Below are 18,001 nucleotides of genomic sequence, written 5' to 3'. Positions count from 1 at the left end.
TGGCTCTACTACTTTGACTATGTCGTCTTCGAGCATGCATTCAGTTTCCTTTTGAACCTGTGCCAACTTTAGAGTGTAATGCCTATCAGGATGTTGCTAAATCGGAATATCATCTCCTTCATGCACAATTAGGATAGTACTTGTCAGCTTACTACAACAAAGCTCCCCATGTGATGATAATAACTCTTATTTCGATTTTCCTCTGGAGGATAACTCAATAGCTCATCCCAAATTATTGACAACTTCTTCATTGTCCAAATTAAGCTGAGGAATGCCCAGTTCAGAATCCTCTGAACTTGGTTCTTTACTATGTGTTGTAATCAATAACATAGTCTCCTTTCGGCTTTTTTTCCCTGTCAAAATACGTTTTGAGCATATTGACATGGCACACTTTGAGAAGTTTCTTTCTGTCTGGAGTCCTTATCAAATGGTTCACCTCAGTCAATTTCCTTTCGACTCGATAAGATCCACTAAACCTTACTTTTAAAGGTTCACCTATCACTTGAAATAACGCTATCAACTTACCTCCATTCGTGAAATTGCGGGGTTTGACTTCTTTTCTGCTCCCTGTTTCATTGTATGCCTTGATTCTTTGAAATTTGTTTAGCCAACTCCCCGAGTCTATTTAATTGTTGCCAAAGATTTGGCAAATAGTCCAAATATTTGGCCTCTGAATTACGACTTACCAATTTCTCCTTAATCAATTTTAGTGGTCCTCTCACTTCAAGGCCAAAATGTAAATGAAATGGATTGGATTCGGGTCGATTCATTTGGTGCATCTCTGATTGCAAAAAATGCAAACGAAATTCCTTTATCCCAATCCTCTGGATGGTCTTGACTATAAGACCTCAACATTATCTTCAATGTCCAATGCCACCTTTCTGGCTCTTCCAGTGACTCTGGATGGTACAGAGTAGAATTAAATTGTTTTATTCTTAAGGATTGCATAACTTCCTTAAATAATTTCGATGTGAAATTTGACTCCAGATCAAATTGTATCTTTGTGGGTGATTCGTAGCTGGTGAAATAGTTGAGAAACTCCTCAACACTCCTTTAAGCTGTGATATTGCCTAATGTGATATAGTCTAATGAATACATCCATTACTGTTCACAAATACTGATTCCCACTTTTTCTTTTTGGTAGGAGTCGTACACAATCATTTAAGACTCTTGTGAAAGGTTCATCAAATGCAGGAATTGTTTTTAAACGTGTGGGTTTCATTATTACCTGTAGTTTTCCAATTACCGGACATCACTGACATGTCTGGCAAAATTCATGTGCATTCTTGTGCTGCTCAGGCCAGGAGAAATGCTTTTATATTTTGGCTGAGGGTTTTCTTACCCCTAAATGATCCCCTACTTTTAGTATATGCGCCACCTGTAACACCTCCTTTCAAAACCCACTGACAATACGACTTGATGAACTTCTGCTCATTGCTCATCTATCTGACTGTGTGATGGTCAGTAGTTCCTAATTCAGACATCATTTTTAAGGTAGTAGCGTTAAGGGATACATTCAGATTCTCATTCTGTGTATGCCCTTTGATGCAATCGCTTTAAATTTTCATTTTCCTCCTGTAACTGAGTTAATTTATGTGAGCTAAAGATATCTGTTTTGTCATCCATCTGCGCTTGGTGTGCGTCAAAAAATTTGATCAAACAGGGTCTATGCGAATTCCACTTCTTCTCTCTAATGCTTGATCTCTCTTCTTTCAACTGGTGACTTTGTGAACTCGTTACCAGACAATCCTGAAAATTCCCAGGATATATGTCCTGCTATAGTTCAGTTCCCTGAATTTCTACTGGTTTTTCAACCACGGTAGACTGCACTCCCACCTGTTATTCAGTTATATCGTTAGCAAGGACAAATTGTATTTCTGGAACTGAGAGTTTGTCCACTACTACGACTTCTCCACTCTTCACTGGCCATTCTACCCTCACTCGACATAACTGAATGCTGCTTGTCTTATCGTGAATTCCCGTTACTTCTACCTTTTCTTTCAATAGTCTTTCAGAGGTATAAATCTTCTCATCTTTCAAAATCCAATATTGGGAGGATCCAGTCTCTCTTAGTATTGTAACCTCTTTACCTGCTGCGCCTGGTCTATGTGAGTAAACTTTACCTTCACTGGCAAATGGTTTACGAAGATCTGGCACTTCGTCCTTAACCAACCTCCGAGGAGGTTGTCCATTCTGGTTCAGCTTTCCAGTCTCCACTGTGCTTTCCTTTTCCATCCCAGAAAAACTTACTGGTTTACCCTACTTTCTTGCATCTGAATTCCCAGTGCTTTTCCTAATCTACCAAGACTGTGATTTAATGTGGTCTATTTCACCGAGATCAACATTTGCATTTTTACGTGAAAATTTCTCTTTTGCCCAATTTCTGTCCCTCACAGATTGAAATTAATTTTGAAAGCCAAACTTTGATTTATGGACCAACGCATAATCGTCAACCATTTCACTTGCTAATCTTGCCGTTTTTACTCGCTGCTATTACAAATCAATTCTCACTAGTTTAGGAAGTGAAGATTTGAAGTCCTTCAAAATAATCGTCTCTCTAAGAGTGGCATAGGATTGCTCTAATTTAATGCCCTTATCCCCCTATCAAAATTACTTTGTCTAATACTTTCAAACTCAATGTAGGTTTGACCAGGGTCCCTCCTTAGGTTCATGAAACGTTATCAGGGCTTCTGGTCCAAGCTCATATTCACTTAATATATCCTTCTTCACCTCCTCAGACACCATAGATACCTCCTCTGATATGGATGCGAATACCTCATTTGCTGTACCTCCTGGTTCTGTTTGGATCACTAGAACCTACATGGTCACTGCCCACCGCATTTGTTTAGTCACCTTTTCAAATGTGATGAAAAAGGCTTCCACATCCGTCTCATCAAATTTAGGCAATGCTTGAATATATTTCTTACTAGGCCTTTGGGTACCTTGGGTTTCCCCATACTCTGTGTCTTCCTCACAAAGCTTACCTTCAGCCTTTTAAGCTGTCTTTACTGCCTAAATGCTGTAATTATCTCTCATTTTCTCACAGAAGAAGGCAACCTCAACTCCAAATTGTCCACTAATTCTGGCAGATTGACATTATTCACCTTTTGCAAAGCTCTCGCATTTACTTCTTCCACCTCCAGAAAACTCTTGGTGACCAAAAGAGCCATTGATAACCCAAGCATAGTAAGGTCTGAGCGAGTGTTCTGAACAAAGAGACCTTGAAGTGCAGGTTCGTAGCTCCTTGAAAATAGAGTCGCAGGTATATAGGATAGTGAAGAAGGCGTTTGGTATGCATTCCTTTAGTGGTCCGAGTATTGAGTATAGGAGTTGGGAAGTCATGTTGCAACTGTATGGCACTATGTTTAGGTCAGTTTTAGAATATGGTGTGCAGCTGTGGTCTCCTTCCTATCGGAAGGATGTTGTGAAACTTGAAAGGATTCTGAAAAGATTTACAAGGATCTTGCCAGTGTTTGAGGATTTGAACTATAGCGACAGGTTGAATAGGCTGGGGCTGTTTTCACTGCAGCGTCAGAGGTTGATAGGATAAATAGAGAAGGTCTTTTCATTGGGGTGTGGGAGTCCAGAACTAGAAAGCATAGGTTTAGGGTGAGAGAGGAAAAGTATAAAGGAGATACGCACCCAGTGTGTAGTGCGTGTATGGATGAACTGCCAGAGCACGTGGTGGAGGTTGGGACAATTAAAACATTGAAAAGGCATCTGGATGGGTATATGAATCGGAAAGTTTAGGAGGGATATGGCCAAGTGGGAATAGGTTAGGTTGAGATATTTGGTCAGCATGGACAAGTTGGACTGAAGATTCTGTTTCCGTGCTGTACATCTCTGTGATTCTATGACTCTATAAGTGTAGACAGGGTCATTCAGTACTCTCCGATTACAAAAGAACAGATACAGATCCTCCTGAGGGTGCGTTTACTCAAGTTAGAAACGTACAGACGAGCACAATTCATCTCACCATCAGGAGATTTGGATCAATACGTTAATGTCGTTGTGAAGCTGTACAAGTAAATTTGGTTATTAGTACAGTGAAGTCAACTCGTTGTGAACATTTGCAGTCAGTGTTGAAAATACCCATTCGATTCAGCGCAGTTACGTCCTGTGACTCAGGATCTATTTAGGGCAACTGCGTTCTTTGTGCCAGGTCCACGTCAAAATTTTACCTTCGGTTTTTGATCAAGACTGCAACAAGTTTTGGAACACGTGAGCACACAGACTTTCAAATGGTGAGGTGGAATGAGATAACGTGGCAAAGGTTGCATTTCCAACATTTGCAATATATCATCGGAAAGGAAACTGCTGTTTCAGGTGAGTGCATGAAATGTAGCAGAATAAAGATCTGAGGAGAGAGTACCGAGGAAGGATTGAAATAGTCAGCATTTCACATAGAAGCCCATTAATTGCTCCACTGTTCAATGAGACAATGGCTGATCTGAGAATCCTTAATTCCATTTTCCAGCCTTTTGCCTCGAACCCATGACTCTCTTACTGATTAAAATCTCCCCATTTCCTCGATGGATATACTTAGCGACAGACCTGGTGCAGCTGTCTGTGGTAATGAACACCACAAATTGCTTTGAGATTATACCTTGTAGTCAAAGAAATGAGCACAAAGACAATCACTCTCTGAGCATCGACCCTGTCAAGCCGTCTATGAATATATGCGAAAATAAGGTAGCTTCTCATTCTTCAAAGCTTTGACAAAGGGTCAGTTAGACTCGAAACGTCAGCTCTTTTCTCTCCTTACAGGTGCTTCCAGACCTGCTGAGATTTTCCAGCATTTTCTCTTTTGGTTTCAGATTCCAGCATCCGCAGTAATTTGCTTTTATACTTCACTGCAGATGTTTTGTGCCATCCTTGTCTCTTAGCTTACCACTTCTTTTGTTCGCACACTCATTTGACTCTAATACGTCACAAATATGTGTTGTAAATAATTTTAGTCACAGCACTACTCCCTACGGTACTGCACTGTTTGCTGATTGACGTCTGGAAGATGTCCTGCTTATCCTAACTATGTTTTCAATTGACTAGCTTATTCTCCATCCACGCAAATTTACGACTGACACACAATGGGCTTTTATCAAGTAGCCTTATGTGCAGTAGTTTATCGGACACCATTTGGAAATTCAGATGTGTGACATCTATTGGTTCTATTTATTGTGCTTTTTGCTACCTCCTCAAAGAAGTGTACTAAACTTGTCGGGCATGGTTTCCATTTTGATGAAGCTATGTTGACTCAACTTCATTCGATTGTGTGTTTTTAAATATTATGCAATTTCATCATTTACAACAGATTCCAACACTTTCCTGCTAACAGATTTAAAGTCAGCTGACATTTTCCTGCCCCCTTTTTGTTTTGCAATCCGTTGGGAATTTTTCAGCAGCGAAGGATTCTGGTTTCTACCACGCATTCATTGCCTGTTTAGCTAATTCCTTTGAAAGACTGGGATACTACCAATCGATTACAGGCAGCATATTGGGTTTCGGCCCAATACCTTTCCTCAGTAATGCTTCTGTATTGATATTTATTGTACTTATTTTCTCCCTCTACTAATGTCTTTTCTCTACTAAGTATTTTAGCAATTCTGTTTGTAGCTGTTTACAGGGAAGGATCAATTTACAGTCCTTCTCCCCCTCCAGGCCTCTTTTTGAGATTTTCTAGGGGTCTTCTTCTCGGTTTTCAGAAAACCCTTTTGTATTCTCACCACTCCTTCACGAGGTGACACAGTTTTGTAGTAATAATAATGGAGAATCGGAGACAGAGGGGTGACTTATAGAAGTTTATCAAAGCATGACAGGCATGGAGGTGGTGAATGGACAAGATATTTTCCCAAGGGGAAGTGAATCCAAAACTAGAGGGAATAGATTTAAACGGAAAAGATTTGAAAGGAAAATAAGCGGTAATATTTTCATGTCGTGGGTGATGCGTGGATAGAGTTAACTGGCAGAGGAACTGGTGGAGCTGATACAATGATGAAATGTAAATATCTTCTCGAACATGACCACGAAGGCTTTAGAGAGAAATAGGCCAAAGTTATCAAATAGGACTAGATCACTTTAGGGTATCTGGTCAGCAAGGTTGGTCAGCTTCCGGTCGTTTATCATTTTAATATTCTGCACCTCTCCCACTCTGACCTTCGCCTCCAGCATTGCTCTAAGCAAACTGAATGGGAGCTCGAGGAACAACAACTTGTCTTTCAATTCAGCAGTTTCTAAGCTTCCATACTCAACGTGAATTTCTGCAGGGTTCTGCACCATAGGACAGATGCCAGGATCTGGAATATTTATCCTGAAAAGGTGCTGGAATCTGATGCTAAGTTTAGATTCGACCTGCTTATCCTTCATTTCACACCAGAAGGAAATAGTTCGCGTCTCCCTTCCCTATCAGGCAATCACAATTTCCTTAATCAAAACCACCGCTTATTTTTTGAATTCCAGCGAATGTATCCCTCATAGTATGGTGATATATTGTAGCAGAAGGGATAGAGAGAAGGAATATATAATCAATGGTACAATGGAAAGTGTATGCAGGAATCAAGGAATTTCTGTTTCACGTGCACACATCTTTTAAGGTTGTGGGATATATTTGTCATCAGCAAAGAAAGTTTCATCTCAAGCTTCACAAATGTTGTATTTGTTAATAAAATGAGACAAATAATATTGTACGGTTATAAATCTCTTGTTAGGCAGCAATTCGAGTTTTCTATCTACTTCTATAAGCTTTTATAACAGTTGTGCGGGTCCTCGGGACTGTTCAGAAGAGATTCATTAGAATGTGTTATGAAGGCGAAGGTGTGTACTGACCTTTAAAAGACAGTGGAGGCTAGTTTGCACTGACAGCTTGCAGACAGATATCATGTGACTGAGTAGCATTCTTAGAGTGTACTGGAAAATAGAAAATACGTAGAATTTAGCTGTGAAACAAATACCTGACTTTTTGTTGCTATGTTTTCACAACAGTGCGAATTTAAGCAATCAGTTTAAATTATGCCCCAGGATACAAAAACCTAATCGAATTTGAATTTTACTGTTTTGACAACACCAAACCAGATTAAGCAACCAACTGCCATTGTCAGAGTTACTGCGAGCCAACCAATCTCTGTCAAAGGTACCTTTTTCATATGAAACCATTTTGCTGTAAAAAACAGAAGTTGACCCAGGGAAATCAGCAGCCGAAGAAGACCGACACCAGTGATGACAGCTGCCGTCTGGTTTTGAAAATTTTGTTGATGTAGTTTTAATAGGGGCTTTCATTGGATCATTATATTGTCATAGAGTAACTGGTAGATAACAAGCAATTGAGGGAAAGGAGGTTTTCAGTTGTAAGTAGTTGTTGAATGCTTACTTTTAGAGTTAAAGAATAATATTGATATTTTTACTTTAAATAGTGGAATTTGGGGAGTTCTCTGGAGCACTCATAGTCTAACAGATTACGAGGCGAAGTGAGCTTTTTTATGTGTTTGGTTTAATTATCAGAAGTGTTTACCGCTGAGTCATAACAGTTTGGGGGCTCGGTTTCGTGATTTGGACAGGTCTAAACAGATCCAATCTGACATTTGGACAGATTTGATTAGATTTGAGATACAAAAGATCACAACAGATTTAAACACTTGCTGATTAGTGTCCTAGATCTTTAAATAACACATAGGTGAGTCAATTTGTTTAATTTCTGTTAGTTGTGGTTGGTTAAAAGCAAGTGAGAGAAATGGTTCTTAAGATTGCTAAAGAGGTTCTGGGGTTTGAAGATAATTCCCAAATTTGCCGAGAAAGTTTAGAAGGACAGCAAAAGACCATATTTTTAGCAAAGAGGCTAGAATTGGGTTTAACCAAGGAGAAAAGGAAAGCTGAAATTGTCAGAGAAACAAGTACAGTAGAGTTAGAAAAACTTAAATTACAATTGAGGAAAATGGCGTTAGAGAATAAACAAAGGGAGAAAGAAAGAGAAACACAGAGAGAAGAAAGAGATATGAAGGATAATGAAGAGAAAGAGGGAAAGAGGTAGAGGGAGGAAAAAAGAAAGAGAAGGTTCTTAGCTGAGCAAAGAGAGAGAGAGAGAGAATAAAGTGTAAGAGAAAGAAAGGGACAGAGAAGAAAGGGAGAGTGAAAAGAGAGAAAGGAACGAGAAAAGGAGAGAAAATTTGAACTTCAGAAGTTGCAACTTAGTCAGGAAAGTCAAGTTAACAGGATGAAGATGAAGAGCGAAGGTAGTGATTTCTGTAAGTATGTTAAAACACTGCCACATTTTGATGAGAAAGAAGTCAAAGCTTTCTTTATTTCATGTGAAGAAAAGGCTAGGCAGATGGAGTTGTCAGAGGACTTATGGGTAATGCTAGTTCACACCAAACTGGTTGGCAGAGCTCATGAGGTATTTGCAGTGCTGTCAGCTGAGGGGTCAAGAGATTATGCAGATGTTAAACAGGGTATTTTGAATGCTAATGAATTGGTACCAGAAACATAAAGACAGCAGTTCAGAAGCAAAAATAAGGAACCGGGTCATACTTATGTTGAGTTCTAAAGAAATAAACTTAGTAATTTTGGCTGATAGGTGCCAGCCTTAAAAATAAATAAAACATATGAGGGTCTAAGAGAGATTATTTGCCGGAAGAGTTTACAAATTCATTTCCAGAGATGATGAGAATTCATGTAGACAAACAGAAAGTTCAAGAAGTGAAAAGAACAGCGAAGATGGCAGTTGAATATGTATTGGTTGCATAAGGCAAAGTTTAGTTTCTGGCAAGAATTTCATCTTGTTAAGGATGGAAATTGGGAGAAGGGGAGGTTCTACACTACAAAACAAGGAGTAGAGGACACTGGTAATTGTTTACCACGTTAAAAAAGAAGCCCACAAGGGTGGAAAGGAGATGAAAGGCATCAGGTCGTTAAAGAAAGGCACTATGGGAAAAGATGTAGTAAAGCAAGCTGAGCCAGTGACATTAGTGGAAGTAGGAAAGGAAATCCCAAGAAAAGTCAAAGAACTGCAGCAGAGTGCACAACCTAGGCAGGGGTTGGGTATGAATTTAATGCCTGATATCTATAATGGTTTCACCTCTGTGGGTAAAGTTTACTCAGGAAGAACGGGGAAGAAGGGAAAGAGGTTATAAATTTGAGAGATACAGGTTCTAACCTGCCTCTAATAGTAAGAGATGAACTTATTTGCACTCTTTCTGACCTGCCACTCGAGAGATTGGTAATCTGTGGGAGAGATGGGATAGTGGGATAGAAACTTAGAGTTCCCCTTTGGAGTGTTAACTTAAAACTGGGAAGGACACAGTGGGAGTGATTGACATAGTGTCAGTTCCAGGAATGCAGTTTGATTTTGGGAACGATTTAGTAGGATCCGCAGTGAGAGTGGCACCCCTTGTTGTGGAGAAGCCCAAAGACGACCTGGGAACGGAGGAGTTAAAAGAAAATTACTCGGAATTCTCACAGACTGTGTAGTAACAAGATTCCACTATCATAAGCCACTGCACGAAGCAAAAACTAAAGAGAAGGACGATGGAGTTGAGGTCCAATTAGTGGACACCATGTTCGATGTAATGGTGCAGGAAAAAATCTGAACAGGCAGAGGGTTAGGCAGAAGTACTTCGTTCGAAAAAACTAATGGGCTGACAAAAGGAAGACGAGACAATAAAAGATATATATGTTGATGCATACACAGAAGATGAAGCAGAGAATATTCCTGAGGGTTATTATCTTAAAGGTAGAATCCTAAGACTCAAATGGAGACCATGGCAGGTTAGTGCAGAGGAGAAATGGGTAGAACTGCACCCGATTGTTTTGCCAATAGCAATCAGACGGGAAATGTTACGGGTAGCACATGAGCCACCAACAGGAGTTTACTTAGGTGTAGAGAAGACTTAGGGGAAGGTACAAAAGCAATTGTATTGGCCTGGAATACACAAGGGTGTGCTCAACTTCTGCTATACATTTCATGTGCCAATTGGTAGGTAAGCTACAGGCAGTAATAAAACCATCACCTCCCCGCCCGGATCGAATTTCACATTGCCCCAGGATCCAGTACCTCTCGCAGGAGCATGTGCCCCACAATCTTAGCCGCCTCTGGAATTTTAGTTTTGTCCTCTTCGGGGACGTAAAATGGTGGCCGTGTACTGATTGCTGCCGCACACCGTCCATCTCTTCTCCTTTACCCACTGCCTTGGCATGCCCATTTATCACAGGGTGGTGCAGAAACACAGCAGAGGGGTCTGCATGCAGGAGTCCGCCTCCTTTCCCTTGGGGTTCTGGGGTGGCGGGTGTTGCACGCTGCAGTGTCCAGCAACTTCAGATTGCAGTGATTCATGGACTCCTAGCCCAACCTTTGTTCCTTGGTGCTGTGGAGTCCGCGAACCATGTATTTATTGACTTGGACGTCTGCATGTGCATTTTGATCTTCTTTAAGACCTTTTCTAATGGTTTTGGTTGCACTTCAGCCCCACACTCTTGATTTTTGGTTACCCTGCGTGGGGGGGGGGGGGGGGGGGGCGCGGGAGGGTATTTCAGATGATCACTTCGTGGTCTGCTTCTGGGCCTGGTCAAGCGGATCGTGGAGGAGGTCGTTATGGCCGATTGTCTGCCCCGTTTTCACAGCCACGTTCGGACCCGGATGTCTCTGAAGAAGGAGCACACGGTGTCGACCAACATCCTCGAGCATTTCAGAGAGAGGTGGGCACTGTGAGGTACGGAGTGTTTTATTTCCCCCTCTGGTTCTATTTTGATTTAATTCCTGCCCCCTTTCCATTTCTGATCCCTTTGCATCGGTCTTTGAGAAGAACACTGCTTGTCACTGGCCACGCAGGTGTTTTGTTTTTTTTTATCCCAGTGGTGGATTATGAATAGAACTTTGAGCATTCGTTGTTCTCCACTGTCTCCTACACTTGGACACACACACAACATGGGTGCTGGGGAAAAGTAATCCGAACTGCTGCTTCATTTAAGCGTTTTTAATTTAAAAAAGCAGCCAGGAGATTTATAAAAAAAGAAAAAAAGCACCTTTGTTTCCAATTCCCACCTTCGAAGAACCTTTCATGCGGGTTATGATTGATCGTGTAGGACCCCACCTGAAAACTAAAAGTGGGAACCAGCACTTGCTAACCATAATGGATGCGTCTACCAGATTCTGGGGGCAATTCCAATACGGAGAATTCAAGCAAAAAGGATGATAGAGGAGTTATTAGGTTTCTTCACGTAGTATGGGCTATCCAGAGCGATTCAGATGCACTAAGGGTCTAATTTTACTGCTAGACTGTTTAAGGAAGCCATGGATAGATTAAGCAATTTTAAGTCAAGTGTGTATCAGCCTGAAGATCATGTTGCCAGCATACTGCCTGGATTACCTGAACGATTGAATCAGAGAATAGAATAGTATCATAGAATCCCTACAGTATTGAAACAGACCCTCCAGCATTTTGAGCGTTAGCCAGAGAGAGTGAACAACTGCCATCGTCAGAGCTATTGGTAAGCAAACGCTCTATCAAAGGTAACTTTTTAAAATGAATCATCTTTTCCGCAAAAGACTGAAGATGACCCATGGAGATCTTCAGCAGAAGAAGACCAGCAACGATGACAGCCGCTGTCTTGTTTTGAAAATTTAGTTGATGTCGTTTTCAAAGGGGCTTTTATTGGATCAGTATAAGCGAAACTGAATTGTTGAAAAGACCAACCATGAGTTTATTACATTTTGGAGCAGGCTCAGTGGGCCAGAAGGCCAACTCCTGCTCTTATTTCTTATGTTTTTGAGGGAGCAGGGCAGAAACAATATGGCCTGCAAAGTAGGAATTGCATTGGGGGATAGAAAGAACTGTCATGCTTTTCAACATCACTGAGAAGTTAGGGAATCGTCATAACATCCTGTTTTATACAATTCTCATTTCCCAGATCATGATAATTTTTGGACGTGAATTTATATGCAAGATTGAAATGATCAGACCAGACATATCTTGCAATGTACCACATTTTACTTCTTGAATTGCCTCTTCTCCTTTTCATTCCATGAGTTTGACTGAACAAGTACTAGTGTATCTCTTGAGACTGGCAATCAGAATACAGAAGATAAAGCAGGATAATTCAAGAGCACAGCTTAATCACGGTGACATGTGTAAATGTACATAAAAAGTAATGGACAGACTGTAATGTTGAACTCATTGCATTTTACTGTGATTTATGTGATTTTACTGTGATCACTATTTCATTCACTTTGATAGCAGTATCAGGGGAAACTTTACCAATTTCTTTACCTGCTCTCTAAATTTACTCTGGGTCCCTGCATAAATAAATGGATTGATGCAGGAACTCAAAAGCTGAAGCATAAAACCGCCTTCCTCAAGAATAAAATTTGATTCGTTGTAATTTGAACCTGAGAAATAACTGACATTTGCAATTTGAACACAGAGGAATGTCAGGAGAACTAATAAATACGACAGGAGGAAACTGCCCGAGATGGCGAAGAGTAAAACTATGGATTTTCTCCGTTTTTCCATTTCTGGGTCACTCTTGTTCTCTCCATTCTTCCTGGTCAGGATTCTCCTGCGGGTTCTACTGGCCAATACAATGTCCCTGACAGTGAGGGCATTGAGCAGCAAAATCAGAATGAATGGAAGACAAGGGTTTAAAATTACTATTATCCAGTCGAATGCAATCCAAAAGGGTGAGGTATAGTATATTGATTTGAGACTGCAATACCAAGGTACATTGTTAATGATAAAGGAAGACTCATAAATAAAGTACAAGGGTATGTTTCTGAGAAGGCTTAGAATGCCGGCCATTGATATAACCACAGCTGCTACTTTCTCCGTGCAATATTTCATTTTTAGCTTCTGGCAGCAAATGGCAATGAATCGATCCAAGGTGAAAGCGACAGTTACCCAAACAGAAGAATCCCTGACTCCATAAAGTAACATAAGATTGGTGCTACAGACTGGAGTGATTGACAGGAACGTCATTGTGAAATAAATACCCACAATCCGGTTTAATATCACAGCTGTGATAATGACCAGGGCATCCGTTATCGCCATTGATACCAGGTAATATGCAATACATTTCGAAAGACCACACCTTTCCCGTGTCAAGATAACAATCACTGAAAGGTTAGCTATGAAAATGAAACATAATGAGCGAATAAACGTCATTTATAAATGAGGATGCAGCTAAAGAAAGACAAAAACAGATATTTGTTACTGCTCAACTTTCTGGAAGCAATTGCAAAGTGAGAAAAAGTTCACATTTTGAACTGAAGTTATTTTTATTCAACTGTGGAATAAATCTCTAATCAGCAGCAAACTCTCAGCATTATGTAATAGTCGAAATAGGAATATATTTCGACTTTGACATTCTTTCTCGATAATTCAGTTGCAGGAAATTCATTGTATTCTGCTCTCAGGCATTTTTGTTATTGAAGAACAAATGCACTGAATTCTGAAACATTCATAAATTGAAGAAGCAATAATATTATTTCGAACAAGGAAATGGCTATAAAGAAGTAGATGACATTGAATTTAAAGAAACCCTAGAGGTTTTACATTGACACAGTTATCCAGGAAGAGGTCGCTTAAAGGCAAATGAAAACTCACGCATGAAAGTAATGAAACCTGGGATTGCACCTGATAATGACATGAAGCTAAAGCAACATTGTTTTATGACCGAGAATAAAGCAACAAAATAGATGAAGTCCAGATATAGCCATGTTGGCAGTCCTCTCTGTTTTGAGTCCGATGACTTTTGTTTCAAATTTACTGCAAAATATCAGTACTGACTGAGCATTGCACTGCTTAGAGTGTTGCATTTATGCCAAACCAACACACGGAAGATGTGAGGAATAAGATTCGAATAGAAAATCTGACTGAACTTTCAAGAAGTTACTGTTAATATTCCATCACTAAACAACAAGAAATACACCATGGTAAAATTGATGGACATCACTAGCTGTGCAGTTAAAAAAGTGATGCATTTGCAACGTGATAATTAATTGACAGGTATAGTGTACAAAACATAATCTAGGTGCAATTACGTAACCATTCCACTGAGGCAATTCACATGCAGTAATGACGTTAGGAACGCAACAGACCAACATTTCTGACTTCTGATGATATTAATTAACTAGAAGAACGGGGAGGAAATGATACTGCTCAAGGAAAAACCGTATCCTAACCACGTAAAGAAGCTATGCAATTGAATAGATGAAATGACAGTGTTAATGTGGAGAAAAAGACAGAAATTCGCTGAAAACGTTTTATTGCTAAAAAAATGGAAAAATTAATTACTTTAAAAGAAAGTGATATGTTCTAACTCACCAAAAGTAAATTTTCTTATACTCTCACTGAAACTTTGGCTGCTCTCTCGTGTGAGAGAGATAATTCACGAACGTTTCACCTGAAGGTCACTGCGCCTCAGGTGAGGGGACAGACTGAGGAGAGCCCTTTATGCCAAAATTATCCAGTGCAGGAACTGAAAAACAAAACCTGCCATCCAGTTAAATGAACTAAATGACTCCCTCAAAATTCCATCGCCGGAATAGACAATCCTATTGAATCTGACCACTAAATACCAGAAAGTCAATCAGTTCCATAGACAGCAGTATTGATAGATGAGAGAAAGGGCAAACTGAGAATAGAAAATTAAAGAAGCCATTAAAAATCCTATTTAACAACTAACGAATATCCTTCACCTGGAATCCCAATAGTTGCTATGATTGGATAGTAAATGGCAAATACGAGCCCTTTTGGTACTCCATGCATTTCTGTCTCTAGCTCCGATTGCGTTTGGCACTACGGTGGATGATAGTCACATTTATACCTGATGCCAGTCACCAGGGACACCACTGGATGTCTCGGGCTTTTGCAATTATTGCTCTAATTGGAGTGAATGCATTACAGATGCTTGTTTTTGGCTTGTCTTCAATTTTGCTGTATTAGAGATTTTATTCGGGGCACCAATGTGAAGTCTTCACAGGATGTGGTCTCCCTCATAAAAAAAGTGAAATGCTAAACAGACTCTTGTAAATGTACACAAGGTTGCTTTGCATGACGTATCGTTGTATGTGAATAAGATATGTCTGACCTGAGATACCTTATTTTATTGGAATATGTGCAATTTTTCTTCTCCTGCTCATTATTCTGTCAGTTCGTTGGCTGATTACATTCAACTCTCTCTGAAACTGTATAACCACTTTAAAGCAGCAGACTGGTATACAGATTATGGGTATGTTCATTATATTTTATGTTGGCATTTCACAGCGCCATTTTGTCTTTATGATTACTTCCAGTGCAGATAGGATCACGTTATTTTATATATTGACACGCCAAGTACATCTTAATCAGACTCAACTCAACATGCACAGGTCCAATTCAGCAGTTACACCGGAATTGACATTTGCTGATTTTTTGCCTATGCATTTAAAGTGGATAAAGCGTGTTCACTATGTTTGCATTCAGTGTAAACTGGTCCAGTGCATGCTATCGCATTCCATTTGCACAGGACCATGTCACTGTGGTTGTCTTCACTACAGAGTTTCGTGAAGTAGGGAGGGGTTAAATTCATTCATTGAACAGGTGGGGATTGGTCCAGTTCGATCAGGTTAACTTAAGTGAAGACAGGCTCATTCACTACTCTCTGATAACAAAAGGACAGAACCATGTTCTCCTTATCAGGCATTTAGTCAGGGCAGAAACGTAGAGAGCAACACATCAACAAGTTAATGTCATTGTGGAATTGTCCAAGTTAATTTAATAATTAGTACAGTAAAAACAATTAGTTGTAATATTTATATCCTGTGTTGAAAATTCCCATTCTGCTCCAAGCAGTTACATTCAGTGTATGTCTGTTTAGCAGTTACTTTCAGAATAGACAGACTCAGCTGTATCTGGGATCAATTGAGGACAGTTGCATTTATTTTGCAGTTCCAGGTCAGCAGCGTGACCTTCAGTTTTTTACCAAGACTGTAACACGTTCAGGAGTAGGTGAATGCAATGAGTTTCGAATGGTGAGGCAGTACGAGGCAAAATAGCAAGCGTTGCATTTCCTGCATTTGTTAGATGATCTCGTAGAGGAACCTGTTGTTTCAAGCGTGAAACGTAGAAGGAAAATATGTGAAGTGAGAGGTAAGGACTGAATTAAAGAATATTTCGCAGAGAAATGCATTGATGATTCCACTGGTCAGTGAAGTCATGACTGATATGATAATCCTCACTTTCATTTTCCTGCCCTTTGCTTCGAACCCATCACTCTCTTCCTGATTAAAAGGTCAATCTAGCCCAGCCTTAGATATACATAGTGACACAACCTGTGCAGCTCGCAATGGTAATAAATTCCACAAATTCACATCTCTCTGAGCAATGAAATTCTACCTTGTTTCCATCTTAAATGTAAAACCGCTTACTCTGAGATTATATACTCTAGTCCTAGACGCTCCCACAAAGAGAAAAACACTCACAGCATCTATACTGTCAAGCCAACTGCGTAATATATATGTTTTCCTAAATTCACTTCGCATTCTTCTCGACTGCAACGTTTACAGCCCAACCTACTTGACCACTCCCCATGAGACAATTCCGCCATGGCTGGGATCAGTGAATCTGCTCGAGACTGCCTCCGGTGGCATTGTATCTTATCTTAGGTAAGGGGACCATAACCGTCCACATTTTCCTTGGTGAAGTATAAGCAGTGCCTTGTATAGTTTTCACAAGGCTCCCGTATTTCTGGAATGCATTCCCCGAGGCACAATAATATTCCAGTTTCCTTTCGTATTATATAATTTTTATAAGCGAATGTGTTAAGTGATATGGGCCCAAGTCAGGCATATGGAATTCGGCTACAGCTCAAGCATGATCGCATTGAAGGGTGGAGCAGGTGCAAGGGACTGAATGACCTTCTCCTGTTCTGACACGTGTGTTTTTGTAACGATTTGAAAGCTGCAGGGAATTAATGCTAGCTTTCTGTATTTCAATTAAGATCAAGGGAGCAATAATTATTCTGAATGAATTTATTTTTTTTTCTAATCACGCTTCTGTGTGGGTCCAAATTGCCCATTGTGTAACAGAAATGCAGGAACACTATTACTGTTGTACTGTACCATCAATGGTGCAATACCTTAGCAGGGATGACCGTCGAGGAACAATGGCGGATATTTCTGTGTATAATGCAGAAGTTGCAGGATCAGTTCATTCCTAAAAGGAAGAAAGATCCCAGGAGGAGGCATGGGCGGCCGTGGCTGACGAGGGAAGTAAAGAAACATATAAAGTTAAAAGAGAAAAAGTATAACATAGCTAAGATAAGTGGGAAAACTGAGGACTGGGAAGCTTTTAAAGAGCAACAGAGGATTACTAAGAAGGAAATACGCAGAAGAAAAATGAGGTACGAAGGTAAACTGGCCAAGAATGTTAAGGAGGATAGTAAAAGCTTTTTTAGGTATGTGCAAGGCAAAAAAACAATGGTTAGGACACAAATTGGGTCCTTGAAGACAGAAACAGGGGAATATATTACTAGGAACAAAGAAATGGCAGAGGAATTAAATGGGTACTTCAGATCTGTGTTCACTGGGGAAGACACAAGCAATCTCCCTGAGGTAACAGTGGCTGAAGGACCTGAACTGAAGGGAATTTATATTTGCCAGCATTTGGTGTTGGAGAGACTGTTAGGTCTGAAGGTTGATAAGTCTCCGGGGCCTGATGGTCTGCATCCCAGGGTACTGAAGGAGGTGACTCGGGAAATCGTGGATGCGTTGGTGATTATTTTCCAGAGTTCAATAGATTCGGGGTCGGTTCCTGAGGATTGGAGGGTGGCTAATGTTATACCACTTTTTAAGAAAGATCGGCGAGAGAAAGCAGGAAATTATAGACCAGTTAGTCTGACCTCAGTGATGGGAAAGATGCTGGAGTCTATTATAAAGGATGAAATTACTGCACATCTGGATAGTAGTAACAGGATAGGACAGAGTTAGCATGGATTTATGAAAGGGAAATCATGCTTGACTAATCTTCTTGAATTTTTTGAG

The 18,001-nt window shown here is 40.2% G+C and overlaps 1 protein-coding gene across 1 annotated transcript; it reads right to left on the bottom strand.

Annotated features, from left to right (window-relative positions):
- Nucleotides 1-6,075: 6,075 nt before the first annotated feature.
- LOC148143514 (putative G protein-coupled receptor 139) lies at nucleotides 6,076-14,747 on the bottom strand. Its single transcript, XM_087975230.1, has 3 exons — nucleotides 14,678-14,747; nucleotides 12,252-13,105; nucleotides 6,076-6,399 (listed from the first exon to the last, which is right to left on the bottom strand). The coding sequence occupies exons 1-3, from the start codon at nucleotides 14,745-14,747 to the stop codon at nucleotides 6,076-6,078; spliced, it is 1,248 nt and encodes a 415-aa protein (XP_087831356.1).
- Between the last annotated feature and the right edge of the window lie 3,254 nt (nucleotides 14,748-18,001).

This window comes from Chiloscyllium plagiosum, unplaced genomic scaffold, assembly GCF_037043375.1.
Source record: "Chiloscyllium plagiosum isolate Xiang-an unplaced genomic scaffold, Cpla_swu_hap1 HiC_scaffold_27, whole genome shotgun sequence".
NCBI lineage: Eukaryota > Metazoa > Chordata > Chondrichthyes > Orectolobiformes > Hemiscylliidae > Chiloscyllium > Chiloscyllium plagiosum.
The sequence above is the reverse complement of the archived record's forward strand: the minus strand, read 5'-3'. Positions and strand labels throughout refer to the sequence as shown.

Coding starts and splice junctions, on each gene's coding strand:
- LOC148143514 (XM_087975230.1), bottom strand. CDS start 14,747: ATGCATGGAGTACCAAAAGGGCTCGTATTTGCCATTTACTATCCAATC. Junction 13,106..14,677: donor AGCAACTATTGGGATTCCAG/GTGAAGGATATT, acceptor TCATTTTCATAG/CTAACCTTTCAGTGATTGTT. Junction 6,400..12,251: donor AGAGTAAATTTAGAGAGCAG/GTAAAGAAATTG, acceptor ATTGCCTGATAG/GGAAGGGAGACGCGAACTAT.